Below are 26,318 nucleotides of genomic sequence, written 5' to 3'. Positions count from 1 at the left end.
CCTATATTTTTTTTAATCCCGCAGCTCTGCTGGGACTTTTGCGATGCAGTAATGTAACAATTATATTCTTTTCAGTTTTAAAGAAATAAATGTGTCGGGTTTTTTCATAGCTCTGGCGCAGTCGTCTTTTTTTTCAATGTTTGGTATTTCTTGGGGAAAAAAAACAAGAAACCAGTTTTTTTCACGTCCCTCAAAATTTCATGAAATTTTACATCTCTACACCAGACGCGTCCACTTCATCGATCGATGCGCAAGGACTGCACTGAAAGTCCACTCGAAATCTGATCGGCTGTGGTTATCGATACCTCGCCACACGCGTTGTGGCTATCGCGCGGCGTCATATGAACGCGCTGCTGCCAGGCGACGTGTTCCTGAAAATATGTCGGAAATGCTTTCCATGTCGTTGTGGCTTAATGGAGAATAACGATTAGCTATTGAGTGCGAAAGGGTCTTAGTTTAATGACATTCAGTACTAAAAGAAATGAAGCGAGATTGCGCGCGTGAAATATGCATATGGGTAGAAGCTAGCGATATCATGGTGATGGTACGTAGATCAAAACGTAGATGAGGTGCACCAGGTGAAGCAGGCCGGTGAACATTCCTGTGGCCTGAAAAGAAGTCAGGGACGGGCAGGTTTAGAATGACTTTGGCACGCAAGTTACAGAAGTCATCATGGCCATCGTTAGTATTAACAGCTATACTATGGGCTACGTAGAAGGATAAAACTCACAGGTCGGCAAAATAAGTGGGTGCTCACTCACACTCACAATTTTTTCTTTCTTTCTGCAGGCTATGTACTCACACTCACGTGCACTCACACTCGTCGATATTTACGTTCCTGCTTGCGCCCAGTCATACTCACCAGAACACGCTCTCGTTCAAAGTCACCTTCACTTTCACTCACCGGCACTAATTCACATATATATTCCTGTTCATGCTCACGAATCCACTCACCTCCTTCCTCATTGAGTATTCCGACCTATGATGTTCAAACTGTTCGCTAAATGAGAACTTTTGAGGCTATATATGACATACAGTGCTATTAGGCAAAGCTACGCACCGTGTCAAAACACCATCTTGACGATCGGCGCGATTAAAAGAAACTAAATACCCGGTTAATGACAATCCGAACAGTCAGTTCATTTTGTCGTCAAAGAGCTTCAAATTTCGTATAATGTTTACCGGCCGACCGTTCATTACACAAGGCTGCCAAATTTCGAAGAACATGAAAGGGGATATGTTTTTTTAGAGGTATATTAAGTGCAGTTCAACGTCCTATACTTAACTTTTGATTGGTGTCGCTCTGATGCGCTAACATTACCGAACATTAACCTTTCACTTATTTGTGATCCAGGGAAAGCCTTCTAGAACATTCACAGCTTCGAATGTCTCGTACACTCAAACGCAAATTATAATAATTGAATTGAATATTGCGAAAGAGCAACATGAGAAGCAAATAAAGAATAACTATGACATCAAGATAGTTTCACTATAGCTATACTGGGGCCAGTAGTACACTTTCATTCCTTTTTAAAACGAATGGTGGGGCATGCACATGTAGCATGCTACAGTGACTCGTCAGAAAAGGGGTCCTGCCATTCTAAAGGTGGTGCTCATTAGTATCCGTTGCATTTATCCGAGTCTGTCTACATACTAGGCGCAAAAATTGAGCCTACCGAGGACTTACCATTCCACAGAAGGAGTCAGGCATGTTGGGGAGGTCGTACGTCATCACGGCCACCGACCCCAGGAAGTACATGCTCATCGCGCTCGCCTGGAACACCTTGTACTGCGCCAGAACAGTTGCATTTATTAGCAAGGCTTCGATTCAAGATCGTGAAATGGCCTCGGAGATCACGCTCGCGTTGCTCAGTCTCGGAGGCCACTGCTGCCTGCGTGAGTACGACCTAAGGCCATGGCCTTGAGAAAATGGAAGCAATGAGCAGTATCTCAGGACGTTTGCAACGTCACCAACTACGATGCAGATTCGTAACTTAAAAGTTTTCAACAAGCCTTGAATTTCGACCTTATAAGAGAAGGTTAAACCCTTGAGGAGCCATAACACAAATCACAGACGGAGAGTTTGGACATCTGACGAGTTCCATACAACGCATTGCGATGGTGGCAGAATGCTAGAACGCTCAAGTACCGAACACTTGGTGCACGTTCAAGAAACCCCGGTGGTCAAAATTAATTAGGAGCGCTCCACTACAACGTCCTCCATAGCCCCTATGTATTTATTGGGACGTTACATTCTATCGCTGAAGAAATCATGAACACCATCTCCTTCCCTGTGTTTTTATACCCCGTTCAGATTAAATTCATTTGTTGAAGTTATCGTGCGTGCGGGCCGCGTCGCTTCATTGCGCTTGAACGTTTGCCTTAATATATAAAAAAATCGCAGTTTCGCCCGAAAGGCGAAGCATCGATTGTGATAGCAAATTTGTATATAGCTTACGAAGTAAGGATAGTAGTTCTATCGGCCGTGTAAACGTGTAAACATTTGCTTACTAAGTTAACAAGCATGGTGCCACGCGCGCGAAAGCACATATGAGTACATCTCACTCGATGAACGCGGAAACTCGTTGTCGAGACGCTGGGGTGAGGGTGCGCGGCAGCAGCAGCGAGCAAATTGACCTTCGTGCCGCCTCTCGCTTCAACGCGAACTAAGCGGCGAGAACACAGCGCGCACGAAGCTATCAGCACTTGGTGCACTCTGTCCCCATCGCATATCTCTTTCAAGCTAGGGCCCGCGCAGCCGCGCCATACGCAGCAGCCGCCGAAGTAAAACGCCCCCCCCCCCCCCACCCCCACCCCCACTATCACCCCCCCTCATCCCTCCCGGGACTCATCCCGGCGCCTTGCGCGCGACGGAAAACGGCGCGCTTCCTCCCCATTTTCCTCCCTTGCGCGTGCGAGATCGAGTCGCCATCGTCGGCTCACCTTTGCACGCTTTCACTCGCACACACATCGTATGGCGACGATGCTATCGCCCTTGGACTTTATACGGAACATCACGGTGATGGCGATGGCATAAACTCGCTTAGAGTGTCCATATTGACACGTATACATGTTTATCTTTCACCGGTGGCCGCTTTCCACCGGCTAACAAATGTTAAACGTTATCGCTCGGCGCAGGACGCGCCTGTATCGGGAGTTTCTAGAACGTTATCGATGCTTCTTTCGGTTGCCTGTTTTCACCGACGCTTATGTTATCTGATTGTATGACCGACGCGAATTGTCTAGAACTTTCTGGAAGACCCGCGGGCATCAGGGATTAATCTGGAACCTTCGATGACTCGGGTATAAAAGCCGACGCGTTTCGCCGCTGATCAGATTTTCGACGATCGCCGACTGTGTTCGTAGCTATCGTTGTGCTTTGAGTGTATACATAGCTTGCTTTTGTGGGCACAGGTTCGCCCAATAAACAACCAGTTTCGTCATACACAGTTTTACGACTGTTTGCTTCACCGTCACTATACTACGTGACAATATAATTGCTATCGCAATAAAAATTATTGCGCTTCTAATGAGGACACCTTTAAGATTTCTAGCAGAAGTGAAGGGTATGGTATACATATGGTAAATTTTATTTAAGATAATCAGAAGCAAGCGCGCACTTGCACGTTTTGCCTACATTCTAAATTACGCCTCCGTCGTAGTGTCACGCGTCGTGGTAGCCCAGCGGCGATGGCGTTGCGTTGCTAAGCACTTGGTCGCGGGCTCGATCCCGGCCGCGGCTCCCGCATTTCGATGGGGGCGGAATGCAAAAGCGGTCGTGTACTTAGATATAGGTACACGTTACAGAACTCCAGCTGGTCAAAATTAATTCGGAGCCCTCCACTACGGCATGCGTCATAATCAGATCGTGCTTTGGCACATAAAACCCTAGATTATAATTTTCTTTTGTGACAGCGTGCCTACTTCGTTTATAAATATGTGGTTTTTGAGCGCAGGAAGACAGTATTCCAGTTCAAATGGCCAGAGCACTCACGTAGATGGTGATGGGCAGTACTTCAGCGACGTGCTGCGAGCTGAGCCCCGTGACCAGGAAGTGGAGCCCGTTGACCGAGTAGCCGAAGCAGCAGGCGTACAGGAAGTGCTGCGACTTGGAGCCCACGCCGAAGATCATGTACGTGAAGAAGTTGCCCAGGCCTGCCAACTGAATGACGAAGGGATAATATGGCAAGGGAACGTGAGATATTCACAATGGACCCTGATGCATAGGCTTTCTTTGGCCATGGTTCTATGCGATACTATCTGGACAACCTATTGTTTGACAAATGCTTTCGACTACTCCCACTTACTATTTAGTAATACACCTTAAATATATGTTTCGTGGAGAAACGTATTTTGCAACGATCTTTCTCTTCCCTAGCCTATAGAACTTCATATGGAGCATATTTGCAGCCATAAAAACATGGGCAAATGAGGGTGTAGGCGACGACAATGCACCTGAGGGGGAGAGAAAATGAAGGGGGTTTGCTTCATACGGCGCACAAAGTTATTCATGCATCATCTAAACTGAATCCGCAAATTGGAGAAAACAATTGAGTTTCGTGTGCTGTTCCTCCGTGTCTCATATCCATAGTGTTCTACACGATGGCATTCAAGGAAAACGTGAAAAGCGATTATCTGTGCATGACACATTTCGAACTGAATACAGTGGAATCTCGCTGATACGATCTTCACGGGAACTGGAAAATAAAATGTATCATCCGAAAATCGTATCATCCGAAAATCGTATCGTCCGAAATACATTGTTCCTATAAGACATTGGCCAGGTAAAGAACAAAACGTATTATACAGAATCGTATCAATGAGATTCCACCGTGTTACTATATGTCGGGACACATGGTCCGCAATTTCACCCACTGATGCACAACGTGTGGCGTTTTATTACTGCGAAAGCATGATATGTCCCATGAGGCAGAAAAGCCGGCGTTGTCCTCAACGGGTGGTACCAAAAATCAATGGGACGTCATCAGCGTATTGCATGACATCAGTAGTAATACAGAAGATAGTAAATGGTGTAAGAACGTTAATTAGTAGCAGTTATGAAGAATTAATGTGCTTTAAAGTGAATTGAGGCGAATTTAGAGTGAAGTCAAGTTAATTAAAGTTAGAACAAGGTGACCTAAATTAAGGTGACTTAAGGTGGAGTAAAGGGAATTAAGGTGAAGTAAAGTGAATGAAGGTGAATTAATGGGGATTAAGTTGAACTAAGGTTCGTACAAGTTAGAGCAAGGAGGATTAAGATAGATCAAGGTGGTACAAATTATAGTAAAGGGAATTAAGGTGGATTAAGGTTGGTACAAATTAGAACAAGGTGGATTAAGGTATAGTTGTGAAGGACACGTGACAATGCATTGCAACACGTATCATGTACGAAACCAATTAATTAGAGAAGTCAATGCTTTCACATTCAAATCACGTAAGGATACTTAACTGACTATCAATTTTATATCTTCTGCGAAAGATGCTCACGAAAGATGCCAAGGGCGAGACATTCATGCCGACCCGGTGCAAAACTTTTCGGTCCTCCGAAGGGGTGCCTCTACAGAGTCAGGTAACATTCTATGAGTTTGTGCGCATTTACAAGATTCTATTCTTTACTTCGAGCCGTGGTCATCGGTAGTACACGTTACCGTGGCCATGCAAATCCGGCTTTGCCCGGCCGCTTTGTCACGCTGCAAGGGATCAAACAAATATTTGCTGGAAGCCAGTTTAAGGTGGCTTTGCCCACTGTAACCGCAAAAGCGGTGCAACCAATCTTGCCGCTGCAGCGGCATTGCATAGCAAATTTCTCGGTATACCCGTCGCAGTGTTTGCTTTGGCTTTTGAGAAGGGCATCGCAAGACGAGGTTGCATTTTTTTTTAAAGCAGCTGAATTGCGAGGCGAACATGCAGAGTCAAAGTCACAGCAGCGTTTCCCAATGTTTTCCTTCTGCTTTCCATCTATGCGCACGTGTCTCAAGGACGGCTTCCGTTTCTTTCTCATGACGCTTCGAAGGATAAACACTGTGTGATGCTTTACGCCAAGGACACCTTGTTGTATCTACCAGAAAGAAAAAAAAAAGGTGCTGCAATGCCACAAGCTACTTATCAAAAAAGGAAGGCGCTTTACTGAATTAATGGAAGCTACATCAAGCTTTGCATTTATTTGATTCACTGAGAGCTTTTCTTTGATTCACTTATTGGCTTACATCTGAAGCGCTACGAGACCTCTGTTCCACCAGGACACCTAGACTCGTGCTCTGGTGATTTCTCGAGCTGCACATCCAGCACATCCAGGGGCTTTCCCGACCTCACAGTAACACATGATATGCTTTACCTGCGACGACAGCTAGGACAAAGTGCCGTTTGTAAAATAAAGTTAATCTCTATCCAGTTTCAAAATGAGCGAAGAAAACGATGCATGCAGGGCCTAAACGTTTCGCACGTTTCGCAATGTACTTTGAGCTGATAGAAAGCAACGTGCGCGCGGAGATAACGGTGCAAGAAGAGCAACGCGTACAAGTCTGGTGCGTGTGCGCGCGCGAGTATGTCTGTACATGTACTTACAGGGTAACGTTCAAGAAAAAAAAAACACAATGTAGCCTTGAATATCACCGCAACGTGGCGGAAGTATGTCATAGCCATGGATGCTGCACTCAGTCGAAGTCCTCGTGAATCCCTCTATATCAGAAGTGTTCTCGCTACGCCGTCGTCGCGATCACACCACCACGTCGTTTTATGAACGATCGTTATGGCGTGCTTTTGCATCAGCACTCTAGCTTTCGCTTCCGCGTGTGAGGATTTGCGATTTGCAGCGGAGTGGGCATCAGCAAAATACCAGCGACACTTTGCGGAAGCAAAACGATGCCCATTTTGTAGTTTTAGGAAAGCCTGCTGTGCGGTGTTGCTTCTTCCTTTCTTTCTGTTTTCTTCTTTTTGTCTCAGTATATTTCATTTAGCAATTTTTCTGAAAGAGGGGGGAAAGGGGACGCCCAGAACGACGAAGCCAAGAGGTGAGAGGGGAGGTGTGGTCAATCAAAATTCGTAAAGCGACTTTACAGCTTGGCCTTTAGTTCCCATGCAACGCACCAAAGATTATGACACGGTGATTTGTATATTACAACATGAGAGATTTTATAGCAAAACGCCATGTTTGCAAATAGCTCTATACGCGTGCAAAAAGAAAGTCGCAGATTCTTTCTTTCTTTCTTTCTTTCTTTCTTTCTTTCTTTCTTTCTTTCTTTCTTTCTTTCTTTCTTTCTTTCTTTCTTTCTTTCTTTCTTTCTTTCTTTCTTTCTTTCTTTCTTATTCTAATGTGCACACCTCAGACAGACAGTACATCGTGGTCTCCAGAGTGAAACTTGCCCAGATTTCTCGCAGCACTACCGATGTGTGTCGGAAGCGAAATGACGCCCATTATGCTCCACGCATGGGCGACTGCGTAGAGCTGCGTGCATTATGCTCCAGCATTATGCATGGGCGACTTCAATGCAAAAGTGGGGAAAAGGCAGGTTGGTGAGCAAGCAATTGGCAACTACGGCATCGATTTTAGGAATGCAAGAGGAGAGATGTTGGTAGAATTCGCGGAAAGGAATAGGCTCCAAATAATGAGTACCTTCTTCAGGAAGCGCAGCAACAGGAAGTGGACCTGGAAAAGCCCTAATGAGGAAACAAGGAATGAAATAGATTTGGTACTCTCTGCCGATCCAAGCAAAGTGCAGGATGTAGAAGTGTTAGGTAAGGTAAAGTGCAGTGACCACAGGTTAGTGAGGTATAGGATTTCTATCAATTTGAAGAGAGAAAGAGTGAAATTAGTCAAGAAGAAACAGGCCAACCTAGAGGCAGTAAAGGTAAAAGCAGACCATTCAGGCTGGTGCTCGCGAACAAATATGCAGCTTTAGAAAAGGAAGATAAAGACAACATAGAGGTAATGAATGAAACCGTAACTAGGTTGATCTCAGAAGCAGCAATTGAAGTGGGAGGTAAGGCACCAAGGTAACCGGTAGGTAAGCTCTCCCAAGAAACAAAGGACCTAGTAAAGAAACGATAAAACATGAAAATGTCCAACTCAAGAGATCAGATAGAATTTGCTGAACTGTCAAAACTGATCAACAAGAAGAAAGTAAGGGATATTCGAAATTATAACGTGGGAAAGATTAAGGAAGCCGTAAAATATGGACGCAGCGTTAAATCAGTAAGAAGAAAGCTTGGCATAGGACAAGGCAAGATGTATGAACTGAAAGATAAGCATGGTAATATCATCAGCAATTTCGATGACGTAGTAAAAGCAGCGGAAGAATTCTCTACTGACCTGTACAGTGCCCAAAACAGCCAAGCTACTTTCATTCGAAATAGTAACGAACCGGATACAGATGCTCCTTCTATAACTAGCGATGAAGTTAGAAGGGCCTTGAAAGACATGACCAGGGGAAAAGCTGCTGGAGAAGATGGAATAAGAGTAGATTTAATCAAAGATGGAGGAGATATCATGCTTGAAAAGCTTGCGGCCTTTTATACGCAATGCCTCACAACTTCAAATGTACCAGAGAGCCGGAGGAACGCCAACATTATGCTAATCCATTAGAAGGGAGACGTTAAAGAATTGAAGTATTATAGACCCATTAGCTTGCTTTGAGTGTTGTATAAAATATTCACCAAGATAATTTCCAATAGAATCAGGGCAACACTTGACTTCAGCCAACCAAGCGAACAAGCTGGCTTCAGGAAGGGATATTCTACGATGGACCATATCAATGTCATCAATCAGGTAATCGAGAAATCTGCGGAGTACAATCAACCTCTCTATATGGCTTTCATAGATTATGAAAAGGCATTTGATTCAGTAGAGATACCAGCAGTCATAGAGGCATTGCGTAATCATGGAGTACAGGAGGCATACGTGAATATCTTGGCAAACATCTGCAAGGATTCCACAGCTACCTTGGTTCTCCACAAGAAAAGTAGAAGAACGTTACCTATCAAGAAAGGGGTCAGGCAAGGAGGCACAATCTCTTCAATGCTATTAACTGCATGCTTAGAAGAAGTATTCAAGCTCTTAGACTGGAAAGGCTTAGGAGTGAGGATCAACGGCGAATATCTCAGCAACCTTCGGTTTGCAGATGACATTGTCATATTCAGCAACAATGGAGACGAATTACAGCAAATGATTGAGGACCTTAATCGAGAAAGTGTAAGAATTGGGTTGAAGATGAATATGCAGAAGACAAAGATAATGTTCAATAGCCTGGCGAGGGAACAAGAATTCAGGATCGCCAGTCAGCCTCTAGAGTCTGTAAAGGAGTACGTTTATCTAGGCCAATTACTCGCAGGGGACCCTGATCACGAGAAAGAAATTTACAGAAGAATAAAATTCGGTTGGAGTGCATACGGCAGGCATTGCCAAATCCTGACTGGGAGCTTACCACTGTCGTTGAAAAGAAAAGTGTACAATCATTGCATTCTACCGGTGCTAACATATAGGGCAGAAACTTGGAGGTTAACAAAGAAGCTCGAAAACAAGTTAAGGACCGCACAAAGAGCGATGGAACCAAAAATCTTAGGACTAACGTTAAGAGACAGGAAGAGAGTGATGTGGATCAGAGAACAAACGGGGATAGCCGATATTCTAGTTGACATTATGCGGAATAAATGGAGCTGGACAGGCCATGTAATGCGTAGGATGGACAACCGGTGGACCACTAGGGAAGCGCAGTCGAGGTCGGCAGAAAACCAGATGGGATGATGAAGTTAGGAAATTTGCAGGTGCAAGTTGGAATACGCTAGCGCAAGACAGGGGTAATTGGAGATCGCAGGGAGAGGCCTTCGTCCTGCAGTGGACAGAAAATATAGGCTGATAATGATGATGATGATGATGCTCCACCCGCCGCTCACAGCACGCAATTAAAAATCTTGGTTGGACACTCGTGGAAATAGAATCGCCCTCTTTAGGTCGGAACAATGCGAGCGTTAAGCGCTCGGTACCCTTGCTGGCAGCTTGGGCGTTTGAAAGTCAGCAACGGGTGAACGGTTAGAACTGCTCGCGACGGGCAGAAATGCGTAAATGTTGGTTGTCTGCAATATCCTTTTTTAATTTTTAGTGGTATACGTCGCATTACGCACTCCCGTTCGCCTACCATCTCCTTCTATGTTTCTTTAATTCTCTATGCCTATTATCAGCATAAAGCAGATCATTAATGCCAGGCGCTCGCTTTGTATTTCAGCTGGAGTCGTTCCAAAGTGGACCTTAATAAGAATTGGAATGTTTGCAAACAAAACCTGCGAAGACGATCGCAATTTAAAACAATAGTTTGTCCTTGAGTCAGGAAAACGTCAGAAAAGAGGGAAGCCTGGTTAAACAATAGTGTGGACCACTTTGTCTAGTGACAAGACTGACCGAACGTGGAACAGAAATACATTGATTGGTTAATTGAGCTGCAAAGGAATGAAAAAGACAATATGCGTGCAGGGAGAGAAGGAAAACTCATTATTTATTTATTTATTTATTTATTTATTTATTTATTTATTTATTTATTTATTTATTTATTTATTTATTTATTTATTTATTTATTGTCACGTCAAGAATACCCTGCACACAGTGGTTCGAGAAATAAATTGCTCACTACTTGAACTTATCGTCATCATTAGTTTCAGCATTTGTCGCCGAAACTGAGCCAGAGTCACCAACTTATCTGCTTTGCCAGCATATTACTGACGCATAGAGCGCACTGTAGTCACCACGTCTATTTCTTGCGGGTTCGGGTGCACATCTATAGGGCATGCTGTGCACACGTGACCAAGAGGAGCCACGTCGCCGCTTTCTAGCGGCTCTGGCACTCAGATTGTCTCGATCGTGAGCACAAATTCTCTCATCTTGCCGAACTGTCAGGATCTATAGATATGCGGTAAGAGCCCGCTATATACACGGGCTTCGTTTAACTTTACCACATGCAGTGATCCTTTATTCACGCTAAGAATAAAGGGTATACTGGCAACGCCTTTGTGCGGCATATCCATATATACATATACAGTGTGTCCCAGCTAAGTTCAGCCAAGCTGTGTAACGAAGAAAAAGAAAACTATAAACACGGTGCAAGATACAATTCTAAGACCTACGGTGTTTCTCTGGTGTATGAACACCATAGGTCTTAAATCATGTCTTGCACGATGTTTTTTTTTTTAATCTTTTTTTCCGTTGAACAGCTTAGCTAAAGTTAGCTGGGACATCCCGTATATGGATATATCCCATATTTAAATCCATTCATGAACTGTTTCCCCCCTTCCTCCACCTTGTCCTTCCTGTTTCTGAGCAACATGGTGTTAAGGGACGAGCAGGTAGATCGCACAAAAAAAAAAGCGGGCCATTGTTCTTGGAGTATGATTTGACAAAAGGTTTATTTCGTTGTGTATTACAAACCACTACACTGGAGCTCAATAAGGAGTTATAGACTGCGTGCCTGTAGAGCGCGGTTTGGTGCCCGGCGGGAGTGGTGACCCTTTCAGCCGCTACTAAACCCGGTAACGTCTATGAGTATTCGTAAATAAACGTGCGCTTCCTTTCCGTGTGACCTAGGCCACCACTGGAAAAAGGTCTAGGGCAAAAAATGAAAATACAATGGGGTTTGTAGGAGGAATGACTGTAAGCGTATAAGAGGAAGCTTGTATAGCTATGTAAGGCACGTACCACCTGCAGTGCGTTGAGGAAGCCGTTGACCGAGAGCACGTAGTGGGTGTTGAGGTGCAACTGGCCGAAGGTCTCGTCCACGGCTGAGTGCCGGTCCACGAGAAACTCGTCGGTGAGGCTGCGCGCAGCATAACAAATACAGACAGTTTGAAACGATACCGGCATGTTGCAATTAAACGGCGAAAAATGGTAAGCGGGAACTCTTTAGCTAAATTTTCAGCCTGTGGTACATAACTCTTCCACGCGCCGAAGCTTACTGAGAAAAATATAATTAAAGAGATTGTAAGATAGACTACGAAAGGGACGTTGAAAAGTTAAAATAATTTATAAATTTTTTGACAGGCACAAGGTGATTTGAATTATTCAATATATGTATGTAAGCACCATGTTGTGAAGCTTTTTCTAAACTGAGCTCCCCAAGATACCCCATAAAACAGTTTCCCTTTCTTTAAGCAAGAAGTGCCATTATAATCTTCCCACACTTATGCTGCTCTTGATATATTGTTTTGCCGTATCTTTCACACCGCCTTGACATTCAGGTGAACGAGAGGCTGCACCTGTTTGTTTGAGTTTGCAAGACATATTCTTACCACAGGTGCCACGACAGTGTTAAGAAGCTAGATATATTGAAATAGGAGTAATAATCTGGATAAATAGTGCGTAATAATGACAAAGAAGAAAAACTACCGTTGGGCAAAGCAATGAAGTTATGAACTGATAGTTAACTGTGCCAACAATCAAGCTTCAATGAGGTAAATGAGTAAATCGGAGGACAAAAATAAAGACCCAACGCAAACAGCAGAGAACGGGATAGGCCAAAATATTGTCTTGCAACTGCGGCTTAAACCCAGAGTTCGTCCTCTACACTCATATGATCATGATATTGCTTCGTTTTTCGCGCTCGTTTATTCTTTGAGATCCATTGCCTTCAGCTCTGATCGGCGACGTTGCCCAAGCAAATCGTCTGAAATTATCGGCAAGATTTCGGCAAACCGCTGTGGAGCGAAGCATTCTGCAGCGCAGGAAGCACTGCCGTGTCGTTTCGGTTCTTTAATAAGAACCAAAACCACTATGTACGAGCGTTTTGTGCATTCTGGCCAGTGGCCACGTTAGAGTGCGCCCGCCGTGACCAGGAACCGAGCTCACGGCTACGTATTAGCAGCCAAACGTCTCACTGGCTGAGCCACGCTGACAGAAGTATTTGTAAAACGGTTTTCAAGCGAAGCTTGTATACGCTCACAAGTTTCGGTGGCGTTGGCGTTCACGCAAGAAAATAAATAAAACGCTGCTCCCAATGTAGAGCAGCTGTTCCAGCTGCGCCGGCGCCGGATCGCGTCCCGCGCGCGGCCGATCAGGGTCGTTTGGTGTGTCACGGGGAGGGAAAGGGAAGGAACGGGGATTGACGCGCGCTCCGCCGTGCTTCCCTCGCCTCAGATCAGTCTCGTCGACCGGTGCGTTCCGCCGAGGAGCAGGCTGCGTTTGAGCAACGGCGCCGCGAACTCACTCGGGAAAGGGCTCGTCGTCGACGTGCCGGCTCTAGCCTGAGGGCTTTCGAAGCCCAGGCGAAACGTCAGCGATGAGCCGCTGATCCCAAGTTGCGGGAGTGCAATGTTGAGGCCGAATGTCAGAGTCGTCTTCCCCTCCAGGGACCCGACAAAGGAGGGGCACGCCTCGGCAACGCTAGCGCCAACTTCCCCGGTGCGACGGCCAGGTTTCAACGCGAGTTTCTCAACCTGACTAGTTCCAGTGCGCGTTACGGTTGTGGTTCGAGGTTAGCGTGGTACTCGTCAGTGCAATTTGTTCCAAGGAACACCGAAGGAACACACGACAAGCTTCGCTTACCCCCATTTTCCGGTAATGGAAGGGTTGGTAATTTTTCGATAATGTTTTGTGTTCTCGGTTGGAAAATTCCACGCAAATGATATCGTATCCTGAGGGCCGTCATGCGGTATAACGACATAGAATTACAGAGCTGCTCAGCTTGCAGTTCAGAAGGGAGAGAGAGAAAACAAGGAACACAAGGTAAGTGAACCAGACGAATGTCCATTTGGCTACCCTACACGGGGAAATAGGAATTGGATGAGGGATTGAAAGAAACAAGGAAAGGTTAAGGAAACCGCGACACACGATAGTGGTAATGATGGGATTTTTAACACCATTGCGCGTAATGCAGTACTGTAATTACCTTCGATAACAATACAAATTATCTGCTAATCTACTAAAAAGAAAAGACCGGAAAGAAAGAAGACATGCATGTAAATCTTACCTTATCGCGTTCATTTCTGCTCCTTCGCAATCTGATCTGGAAGGCGTAGCTTCTTCTTCTTCGTTCTCTTAAGAATGCACGGCGACGCCTATCAGGAAGGGTTTGCAAGGCACGCGCGGTAAGTGACGATGATGATGATGGTGATCCCAGACATTGGTACATACGCGCGACGGGTGATTGGCGAAGTAGAGGGCGCTATTTATTGAAAACATTTTTTTTATTCGACATGAAAATTGTGCGAGTCGAATGGCAGGGCAGCCTGGTCCATCCGCTGCTCTGGTTTCCTTCGCTTCCAGGGTCCCGACCGATGACCTGACAAGGTCAGGGTCATCGCTGCGAGGGGTGGCCTCCCATTGCTCGAAAGTAGGGCAGGGACTGGGGTCTACTGGAACAATAAGAAAATTTGGGGCAGGGATAAGTCAACGAAGTGACGAACGTAGCCATTGCACGATTTAATTGGCATGTAATCCCCGTAGTGGGTTGGGTCATGCCACTTGGAACAAGCCAACCAGCCAACTGAATATGGTATCAGACTATGCTAACGGTATTATGGGACAGCAAAAGAAGGTACCGACAGTGTAAGGCCGAATGTGAGGACACTAATAAAAAAAAAAAAAAAATAGGAAGTCGTCTTTCAAAAGCCGATCACGCGCGTATATATGCAAAGCCATAAATATATTTTAGGCTGTTAAGCGCGATGCTTACGAAGCAACGTGTGTTGGTTTCAGAAAAAGAAAAAAAAAGAAGCATCAGCGCGGTAGTAAACGGTGATTTTTTTTCTTCTGAAAAGATTCTTCTTATCCGGTAAATCGACCACAAACAGCGTCGCAAGAAGTACTCTAGCGACCAAGTCGCGTTAGCCTTGCATACAATTTTGCAGACATCCGAGGATCCTTCATTCAAGCTGGTTGAATCTAGCCGGAAGGCTATGGAACTTCAGGAATGGTGTCAGAAGCATATTAGGCGAATATTCCGGAATCTATGACATTGATTAGAAAGCCGCTAACGATGTCACTGAAATGCAGAATAGATCGACGCAGCTAAGTTTTCTTTTTCTAATTTTCTTCTCTTCTTAAAGCGCTTTTACATTCCTATAATTTTTATGCTAATCTGTGCACCATTTGCCAGATGTTAAGTGCCGCCCGATGAGTGTGTGACACACGTCGATGTTATATGCTTCAGTCGTTCTTCACCATTTTTCTTGTTCTCCCATTTTTCTCCACTCACTATGCCCTCTTCCTTTTCATCTATCTCCTCTCCTTCACCTCACAATTATTTTTCTATCTGCTTTTTTCCTTCTAGCGCCAACAGGCGTTGTGCCCTTCAAGGTGGCAGTTTCCAGCTAGTTATCTTTTTAATCTCTGATTGTTTTGTAGTGTGAGCTACACTGGCCGAGGTTGAGCAGTTTCGCGTGGCTCCTGGAGAGCCGTGATGCGCATGCGCGAGGAGCAGCGACGTTACACGGCGCTGGGCGTTTGGATGATCGTTTGCGCTGGTCGTTTGCCAGTGTGGTATAGCCATGGAGAAGGAGAGCGAAATTGCTGCTCAGCGGCGCAGAAGAGCGGAGAAGCTTAACTCATCGGATCCCGAAGTAGTTGCCTGGAAATTGGCGGTTGAGCGTAGGAAGAACGAACAGAAGAAGGCTAAAAGTGCTGCGGAGACACCGGAGCAAAGGGAGGAACGTCTAGCAAAGCGGCGTCGCCAGGAGGCTGAGAGACGTGCCCGACCATCTCAACAGCAGCAACAACAAGACGCCGTCGATGACGTCAAGGCTCGCCGATTGACTGACTATACGGTGAAACTTTGCGAAAGCGCCATTGCGACTCGGACCTTCGAGACGGACTTCGTAAACAATCCGTTTGGATATGTGTGTGACGTGTGTGAAAGACTGTGGCACATGAAAGACTTGACGCCGGTACGTAGTGCCATGCGTGAAACATTGAGTTTATCGGCGCCATATGAGTGAGGTGAAACAGTGGGGCGGGTTTGTACATCGTGCAAGATCTTTCTCGTTAAGCAGAAGATTCCACTCTTTAGCGTTACCAATGGGTATCGTTACCCGCCCATGCCACCAGGTCTACCGGTTCTGAACGATGTGGCCGACTTAGTTCACGCTACGTATATCCTGGCATAGCCGAACTAAGCCACTGATAATTTTTATGTCTGCAACAACAATAATAATAATGACGACCAATCAATCAATCACTCATTTATTTATCGCACCCAGGAACAACCATAAGGTCTAAGTGCTAGCGCACGTATACATAGACAAAGAAATACAGCAAGGGAATATCAGTAAAAAAAAACACTGAATAAAAAATAACAATCTTGAAGATAAAATGCACATACATGTAACAAGGCGCAAAATGCATGCATAAGAAAAAGGAGGAGAAGGGAAGTTGAACAATATGTGAAACTAAGAGACAACAACGCAAAGCTCAGAACAGAATAATGACAGCGAGTTGTGAAAAATATCAAGGTCATGAAAGTGGACGTTATAAAGACTCTGTATTCTGAAGACGGTTGAGTGTTGGGGTTGTGACAGTCAGCAACATGGAAATGTTTGTGTTCTCTAGTGACCTTGCGCGGAATACGAAACATGATACAACTGAGGAGTTCGGGGCACATGAGGATACCGTGAAGGAGTTCGAAAAGAAACAGAAGGTCAGCACGATTATGTCGGCAGCGAAGTAATGGCAATGACAATAACCCTACAGTGCTATAGAGCAAGGTCCAGCGTCCGTGCTAGCAAAGCGGTGATAATATATGCTTGGAAACGTTTTCTGGACCCGATCTATAACGTCACTGTTGGATCTAGAGATGCCGTTCCAGACGACCGACGCGTATTCGAGTTGAGGAAGACAGATTGTTGTGTACAACTCGCGGAACGGTCTAGGAGAATTGAATTATCTTGATAGTCTGCAAACAGAGCCAAGAGTGCGCATACCCCGCATTGCAACGCCTTTAGTGCGAGCTGAAAAGTGTAAGGATTGTGTCAAAAAGTACACCGAGATCATTGATCTCACGGACCCTACACAATGGTACAGAATCTATCGAATAAGAAAAAGAAATGCGTGTTGTTTTGCGGGTCGGAAATCATGACTTTGGTTTTAACAGCATTCAAGGTTAGGTTATTATCTGTGCACCATTTAGAAAAAGAAAGCAGGTCAGACTGCAGGATGCGACAGTCATCAACAGTGTGAATTGCCTTAAAAATCTTTATGTCATCGGCTTATATATAGAAGCAATGAAGAATGCCGAATGGCAGAAAGAACGTCATTAATATAAATTAAAAAAAAAGATGCGCTCCCAATAGTAATTCCTGAGGGACGCCGCTAGTTGCAAAGTAAGAAGAAGACGTTTGGCCATTGACGTTAACATAACATGATCTATCAATAAGATAACTCCGCAAGAGATTTACAATTGACATTCAACACCAAAGTGTGTAAGCTTGATCAGAAGCAGTGAGTGGCTGACCACATCAAAAGCTTTGCTGAGGTCACAATATATGGTGTAAACTTGTCCCCTTTGGAGTACCGGCGAGGAGATCTTGGTCAGGGAACTTGTGAGATTTGTGATAGTGGAGCGGCGGGTGAAGAATCCATGCTGATTCGGGATCAATGCGTTCTTCACAGTAAAAGACGATATGTTTTGAAGAGCAAGCTCAAAAATCTTAGACGTGGCACAAAGAAGAGAAATTGGGCGATAATTTGAGACATCGGTTTTACAGCCAGACTTAAATACAGGAAAAACACGAGCAGTTTTCCACATGTGAGGGAAAGTGGAAGTATTCAGAGAGTTATTAAATATAGATGTCAATACTGGGGCAAATATACTGCCGTAAGCTTTTAAAATTGCGGAGGGTATGCCATCACGGCCGCAGGATAGGGAAGGCTTCAAGCGTTTGAGACATTCGCTGATCAGATTTTCATGAAACAACACAGAACTAGATGTAAGAGAATAATAATAATAATAATAATAATAATAATAATAATAATAATAATAATAATAATAATAATAATAATAATAATAATAATAATAATAATAATAATAATAATAATAATAATAATAATCCTCACCACACAAAGCTCGCAATGCACTGCGCTGTACGGTTCTTCATTCGTGGCAAGCCGATAGCTTAACCTCGAAATGCAGCGAAAAAAATTATGTTGCCGGCCCATCGTATTTTTAAATGCTAAGCATTTCTTGGCGAACATCTGCCGCTGAGAGTATCTATGTCTAGCCGCCGCCGTATAGGTCTTCGTGCTCTCATGGTCATTTCGTTAACTTGGTATGTACCAAAATTGGCATAGTATGACAAGAGTGTATGACAAACATAAACGATATGTCATGACGTGATTATCATGACATGGGTGGCATGTACGTAGGTCATAAAACAGCCCCCTACGTCTTGCTGCTCTCATGGGTCCCCCCCCCCCCCCCCCCCCCTTTTTTTTTTTATCAGCTGTATGGTGACGCTTTATGGATTGCCGGCGTTCTGTGCATAGCGCGCTCGTGAGATTTATTCCTACACGGAAGCGATTGGCACTCGAACTACTCGAGCAATGGTTGAATGCGGGAAGCACCTGAGAGATCACGAAAACATCTTACACCAAGGATGTAATGCGGCTTTGTGATTTCGCAACAGCTGTGAAATCGCTTCGGCCATTTTGTGGAAATGGATTAAAGGCCAGCGGCAGCGCATTCGCTTGATACTTTTCTGCATATTGACAACTCGGACATTGTTTTACTTTTTGCCGCTGACCACTTTCACCGGGTTATCACTGTTACGAAGGCATAGCTCGGCGAAAAACATGCTTGCTGTGTCGAAAACTTCGTGAACGTTGTCACCGGATTCGATAGCGAGATGGGCGTGTTTAATCAGATTGCTTATGCGGTGCGAATCGTGTCGTACAATCTCGAATCTATACGCGAGCGGCAGCGATTACTTTGGAATGTATGCCCAGTACGTTAATTGGTTTATTATTTCCGGACCGAACTTGAGCCGTGGATAAGGGTAACAATGTGGCCTTGTTTGTCGTTTATATTGAATTTGAATGAGAAGCGTAGAGAAACACGGAGAATACGAGCTGGAAGTGGAACGACCGAAACAAGGCAATTACTTTCAACTCAATTTTATTTCGAAATTGAAGTACTGATATCCTAAACAGGAGCGTTACGAAAACCATATGTCACCACAACCTTGAGAACGAAGACAGAAAAAGACAAAAAGAAAAGGAGACTTGCAAAAACTTGCAGTAGAACTGACCAACTTTCCTGCTGTACACATGGTTTTGCGACGCACCGGCTATAGGCTACAAGCCAGATTGGCTACCAATGGCGGTGTCGAGGACCAGGCAATAAATAACTAAATAAAGAATATTGAAAAGAAATTAGTAAACGTAAGTAATGACACCGCACGTCGACAAAAAATTGATTCCAAATAATCGTCGTGCTTTATTTAAAAAAATTCTTATTATAATTAGTTACGTGGGCCTTCTGGCATAACGTTCAGAAAAGGAGCAAAATAATATTTTGGCATTAGAATTTTGCTTTTACGGCTAAGGCTCTGTGGGTATATCGATTTGAAATAGCGTTAAACATTGGTGGTGGCAAATAAGCTTGTTCACATTGCCCACTAGCACGCAGTTTTTCTTCTTTCTTTTTCTTTTACTTGTTTACTCTGAATCTATCTGCACCAAGCAGATATCTGCAATACGTTGATGTTGTCTGGGAGCCGTCACATTTCTTTATAAAGGGTTCTTTGTTTTGCTGATGTGTCGTGACAGCAGCTCCGGTATTCCTACGAAGCCGTGTTCCTTTTTTGGCACCGTGTTTGCGTGTCAGTATTGTAGAAGTGTAGGCCAGTTGGTGCAGCACTGTCAAGAATAGAATACCGCCATACACAGGACAAAGAGCGCTCGTATTGTTTCATCCTGCTCTCTGTATTCTGCTATTTTATCCTTCACAATGTTTACGTTTTAAGAGTTGCCAGAAAGGACAACTCGTGTAGGCTGCTGTACAGGCTTATTTTAATAAAATGAGACTTCAAAATATTATACCACTTCTCATTTGAAAGGCAAACATCTGTGATGGCAGGCAAACATTTGTGATGACAGGCAAACATTTGTGATGGTAAACATCCAACCTTGACTGCTGTATTTTGCGGGTGGGCTATTTGTGAACTACAATTATTGGAGTATGAAATATCTAGCTTACTCCTTAAGAAGACGACCTAATCAATGTTCTCACAGTCAGGTGCTCACAAGCATCTTCTTCGTGGTTGAGCCGAGTAACTCGGTTGAAAAATTAATCCCGACAGATCCAATATGAAAGTTCTAAAAAGTAAGTCTTTCATCGCAGGTTTCCAAGTGTTATCAAAAAAGAAAAAAGAAAGAAACATTTTCTGGCAGGTGGTTACAAGTAAGCTATTTTGGGGAATTCTCTATTTACATAACAGCCACATTGCACGGTTGTGGCACTGAAAACATCGAACATAAATGCCATCAGAAGTGCCGACGTTAGCATTACGTTTGAGGAGGCGCACGCACGCACTTCTAAGCACTCGTCCCCTCTCTACCCATACCACGTGACCGGCTTTCCACACTTCACACATATACGTTTTTCCACTTTGACACTCCTAATGCTAACGCATTCAAGTTGAACATAGTTACGAAGGCTTTATATTTGCACTAAGAACGATGGGGACCGCTGACTACGACATGCACTGCACACTCTAGAAAAACAGAGGTTGTCATATCCACTAACCAAATACTAACACGTTACTTGTCACAAAAACACCATACTTTCTTAGTAAGTGCAGGCAGTAAAATTATAGTTAGTACTTTTCACTACCGGCTGAAGCTAGGAAAAAGCACTAACTTAGTACTACCTCGGTAGTGCAGTTACTAACGCAACTTAAATATAATTACCAACAATACAATGGAGCCCATTCGATTTAAGAGTGCCACTTGCATTGTAATATTAAGTAGCTGATATTGTAAAGACATAATAAAGTAAAATAATACATATGAAAGAAAAAGATAAACGGCGTCATTTCGCTATATATAAGCAGGATTACTGGTATAGGTAATGCTTACCAAAGACATTACGGTAATGTACATTGTCTCCAAGTAACAAAGTGCTATTTTTTTTTTCTTATGTAGATCCACCAAGCAACGGACGATAAGCAAGAACCGACAGGACAGCGCTGGTTCTGTCTTCTTCCGTTCTCGTCCATGTTGTCAGCGGTTTTATTCGAAAGAAAGCACATACAGAACAACGACAAAGGTGCTACGCGACACGTATTCGAACACTAACTTAAAGAGTATTTATAGCCCTAGTTCTTGGGAACACATGTTGCACCGGTGTGCACCTATGTATTTAGATAAATAATCAAAACTCTGTACCCTATTTTTATGGCCTTCTGTCTGATTATAATTGTGCTACGACGTCGCACATAGCTGTTAGTCCAACCTAATGAGCAATACTACAGGTTATATAAATTGTGCATAATACTGTCACAATCAGTTTATTAGACCACGGCCCCACAAGGTAGTAGTGACTTAGTAGTTACTTAGCAAAAACTACTAAGACACCTTTCTGGCTAGAAAATGCAGCACTAGCTTTACTAACCGTTGGCTAGTAGAGAACTAGTAAGAAATAAGGTAGTAAAATTCATATTAATCTAGTAAACGCATGCATTTACTAACTATTTTCTAAATTTATTTTAAGAGTGTTATACTATCAGAATGGCGCAAAGTCGGAACGGATACAATCGCAACAGGAGGGAAGAAAACGTTCACACACGTTTACATTAGCATATTCACATATTTGCAATAATTACATAGTGCAATTGGGGAAGCAGGAGACTACGGGGATTAATGTGAGTGCTGGGCCTGATGGTTTTTTGTTCAGTAGACCATGGCAGAGAACTCAGATGTTCGTCAGTTCAACTAACCCTGTATCTAGACTTCACATATTTCATTCTGTAGAAAGCTTGCTCACAAATGTGGGCAGTGTCAAAAATTTACATGTAACCGCGGCCGAATTGAAGTTTGGGGAATGTTATAGAGCCTTGTATAATTAAACAATTTCATTATATTTTCTTCTTTGTACTTCTACTTTAAGATGTCGTTTGATTGTCGTTCAGTTACCTCTAATGGAAAGAAATCTGGCAGTGCATCAAATCTGAATTAAATTAATTTCGAAACATTTATATTTCCCCCTTGTTCGCATCAAGGTCAGAGAATCGCTTGCTTATTTGTGTACGCAGATTGCGGAGGATTCTTGTCGCAAATAGGGTATGAAATGCCGTATTAGTCTCCGAACTTTGAACAGTGGGGTAAATGCTCCCAGTTTCGATTTTACACCCGCGTCTCAAAAAACACAGTTTTGCCCTGAAGCCTTTTTGTCCATGTACAGGTCGTGAATGAGGTGTGCCTCTACTTGTAGCTTCACGTTGCGATTATTCATGCGGTCCATTAATCCGACGCAAAAGGACAACTTCCAGAACAACTCGTGACTGGACGGTAGTGGCTCGAAGTCATCCTTCCGTGCAATAACTCTCCTTTTCTTCCCTAAGGTTAGAGCAACAAGACAACTTGTCTGCAGCTCACCCATCGGACTGGCGTGTAATACGTTAGGTCTACTAACTCAGATTCCGTCTCCATCAGATATTCACAGAAATGGCAGTATAGTTGAGCCCATGCGACCTATAGAGACGTATTCTCGGACGGTTTATTGTGGAGATTTCAAGTTCAATGCGCGCTGATTGGCTGGTTGAGCAATACTGGATGAGCTGATTTCCTGGTTGAGCTAACCCGCTCGAATCATGCAACGTGCCGTGTACTACGTCACGCGAAAGGGACAATATTGGCGATGGTGATCGTCCATACGTCCCCCTGATAACGTTAACGGCTTAAACAACAAGTTTTAGTACACACCTCATCTCATCGTATTTACGACAGGGCCTGCTCGTGAATCATGCAGTGGAATAACACGGACTTTCGTAATCCGTCACCTTCAGCACATTTTACATTTTGTAGTTGGACCTACGAGTCATTTTTTTTTAAAACTCAGGACATGTTCGCCCCATCAACTGGTACATAATATATAGCCTTCCCACTGCAAGCTGTATTCATTCATTCATTCATTTATGTCAGTACCCTCAAGGCCCAAAGAGAGCATTACAGAGTTGTTGGATACATCGACGAAAAATACATATATTTAAACAACCAGTTGTGCAGTTCTATTCAAGACCAAAACTAGAGATATAACCAGTAACGGCAGTCTTGAATGAGACTAACCATTGTATTTAGCTGCAATGTAATGCATCTAGATACAATGTCATGCGATTCAATGTCATTGCGACTAACACGGCGATAAATAACCACCGCCTTCGTAATTAGTTCACATATGGAAGTATCTTGCAACGACCACCGCGTATCCTCGGGCGGCTAATATAATTGCGCAACAGTCTGAAAGATAAGTTTTCCTGCGCACACGCTTATTCAAGGTGTGGTCGAAAGATTTTCTCGGATATTTTGTAGCGAATCGTTTGATTCCTTGAAGGTGTTACACGGTGCTTTTTCCTTGTTGCAGCTGAAGAGGGGACTTATCGTTTTCATAACTATTGGAAAACAATGCCAAATGAGACGCACAAAAAGCGAACTCGCACGAAAAGTGATGGTCATAATTGTTTCGAGATAGCACGGCGATCGTGAGGTTGGAGTTGTTGCGGCAGTAAAAAGGAGGTTCGCACCGAGTTCGAGAAAGTGCATTTTTCTTTTTTCTTCTTTCTACTATCTTTTCCTTCAATTCTAGTGTGTTGGCGTAACGCGCATGTGAAAAATAAACAAAAAAGATACTAAAAGCATGAAGCTCAGTCTGATTATGGTGCTGTGGTAATGTCTATCTATATGTTCAGTTTAGTGTCCTTTAATCAATGGAATAAAATTCTCAGATACCGACTCGAGTCTGGCCTTTCTGAGCATATTGTGCCCGATAAGCCCAGTGTCGAGTTCTTTCTGGTGGTATTTTACGTGCTAGAGCTGACAATTTCTTTCCCTTGTTGGTCGTCTGGAGCAGCGCGGGAGCACGAAATGGCCGTAACCTCCGGTTTTTGTCAAGAGGTGACACTCGCAGGCCGCGAGACCTTTGCGCCGAACAACGACAGGTGCAGCTTCCTTCGCAGCGCACGACTCGCATTTCACGTCGCTTCGCTGACGGAAGGGGAAGTAATAATAAAGAAAACGTAAAAGAGAGAAATGCTAAGGCGCACGCCTTACGGCAGGCAAGTTCGTTTAAACAGATGTCAGGCGAGGCGGCGAGACGAGCTACAAAACGCCACGAAGCAGGCAAGGCGAACGTATCGGGCTGATGATATTACTCCGGCATAACACGTCATCGTCCTCGCCCAAGGCTGCGCGGGATTCGGAGGTGGCGTGTCCGATCTATTGTGACCAACTTTCTAATCCATTGTTCGAACGGCGACTTTACAATATCCATCTTGTGTTTTTATATATATATCCTACGGAGAACGCACATGTCGCACTTGTCGGGACGACGGCGTGGCGAGGAGAACAGCGTGGTCGACAAAGCAGCAGCGCTCTCGCGGCGACGACCGTGACGTTGTGGAGAGTGAACCGCTCATTTGGGCGCCAGATCAGCTGACCGAGGAGGAAGCCCGCTGGGAGGAGAGCGACGACGAAGAGTGCGGCGACTCTCCCGAGGTCGGTTATTCGGCGCCGGGAGTGCCAGGAACACGGAGGCAGCAGCAGCGGTCCCGCGAGCAGCAGCACCATTGGCAGCGGCTGTTTCGGCTCCCGCGTGACGTTCCCGAGCCGGTCGGCGGACGCGGATTGGCTTCTGGCGCGGGGCACGTGGCACGCGGCGGCAGCGGGCACGACGAAGCGCGGGAAGCGGCGGCCGTCGGCAGCAGCAGCAGCAGCCAGTTCCATCGATCGGCGGCCGGGAGCCGGGACGGGCCCGTTACCGGCGCAGCAACCACCGGCGTCGAAGACGACGGCACGCGAGACGGCCTACAGGAGCCCAGCCGCAGCAGCAGCCGAAGGCGCCGCGCGGGGGGCCCGCCTCTGTCCATGAGTCCCAGCAGCACCGAGTACCTGGACATGGACAAGAGCGACGACGTCTCGCACAAGAACCGCGGCCTGTTCGTGTCGCACAAATGCATCGCCGTGTGCGTCATCCTGGTTGTGGCGGCACTCGCCATCGTCGGCATCTCTACTAAACTGCTCACGGAAAGGGCCGATCAGGGCCCGGCGAGCGGTGCCGAGCCGATCAAGCCCGTGCCCTCCCCTCCCAAGAACGTGCGCCTTCCGCGGTCGCTGGTGCCGGTCCACTATGACGTCGAGCTGACGCCTAGACTAGATGGGAACTTCACCTTCAACGGATCGGTGGCGATCCTCGTGCACTGCGCGACAGAGACGTCGAACGTGACATTGCACATCAAGGACCTAAACGTGTCGGACGTGTCGGTGAACGATGCGGCCTCCGCCGGCGGCTCCCGCGTGGAGCACGACAGGTACGACGAGGACAAGCGCCTCCAGTTCCTCGTTATCAAGCTGAAGAGGCCGCTCAACGCGGGATCCAACTATACCATCAGGATGAACTTTGTCGGCCACCTGAATGACGATCTCGCGGGATTCTACCGGAGCTCGTACGTGGACGCCTCGGGACACAAGAGGTAAGCGCCGTGGTTTTACCCCTCGTCAGAAGCAAATTTGTCCTCTGGAGAGTTCTTGCTCCACGGGACTTGCGGGTCATATTATTGGTATAATTACGTCACGTGCCATGACACGAAGCTCTGCGTCTGTTCAAACTCATAATGCAAACTGGACTATCCAAATATCGCGCACATCCGCGTCCTCAAAGCAACTGTGTTTCAGTCGTTTGGACACCATGTACTTTAAGTATGCGCCCTCTACAAGCTCACTAGTTTCGAAATCTTGAGGAAACATCCTTGTAAGGCTAGTTACTGAAAGTTTTCCGGGGCAACGCGTGAATGGCATGGTTTCACTTCCTCAAGTTAAACTTACGCGCCGTGGTTCACGCGCGGGCGCGGGAAGTTTAAATGTCTGAACCACGCTGCGAGGCTCTCCCACGATTGCATTCGCTCGTCATGAGCGCGCGGTCGACCTCAAAGCGCGGCTGGCTTGCGCGTTGACGTTGGGTGCAGCTAGAAGGACTTGCGTGCGCCAAATTCTCGAGGCTCATTTCAACGACCGGTTTCCGTTCGCGATCGCCGGCTTCGTTTGAAACAGGCTGCAACGTCGCATGCAGTGTTCGGCTAGACTTCGCCGACAGCTCGTGCCGAGGCAACGTTGCATAGGCCGTGAAATTTTGTGCACTTTT

The 26,318-nt window shown here is 45.2% G+C and overlaps 2 protein-coding genes across 3 annotated transcripts in view; one reads left to right on the top strand and one right to left on the bottom strand.

Moving 5' to 3' along the window:
* Positions 1-452: 452 nt before the first annotated feature.
* Positions 453-25,047, bottom strand: LOC119456313 (uncharacterized). The gene is made up of 5 exons (XM_049669170.1): positions 24,746-25,047; positions 11,678-11,795; positions 3,995-4,162; positions 1,688-1,789; positions 453-608 (listed from the first exon to the last, which is right to left on the bottom strand). The coding sequence occupies exons 1-5, from the start codon at positions 25,045-25,047 to the stop codon at positions 534-536; spliced, it is 765 nt and encodes a 254-aa protein (XP_049525127.1). The 3' UTR covers positions 453-533.
* The window catches only part of LOC119456312 (aminopeptidase N-like), an 83,520-nt gene continuing 81,584 nt past the window's right edge, over positions 24,383-26,318 (top strand). The window contains exon 1 of one of the 2 annotated variants that reach the window (XM_037718009.2): positions 24,383-25,650. In XM_037718009.2, the coding sequence (XP_037573937.1) occupies positions 25,046-25,650 (605 nt within the window). In that variant the 5' untranslated portion in view covers positions 24,383-25,045. The remainder of the gene's footprint in view (positions 25,651-26,318) is intronic. The other variant, XM_049669720.1, reaches the window with a different exon arrangement.

This window comes from Dermacentor silvarum, chromosome 6 (genome assembly GCF_013339745.2).
Source record: "Dermacentor silvarum isolate Dsil-2018 chromosome 6, BIME_Dsil_1.4, whole genome shotgun sequence".
Taxonomy (NCBI): Eukaryota; Metazoa; Arthropoda; class Arachnida; order Ixodida; family Ixodidae; genus Dermacentor; species Dermacentor silvarum.
The sequence above is the reverse complement of the archived record's forward strand: the minus strand, read 5'-3'. Positions and strand labels throughout refer to the sequence as shown.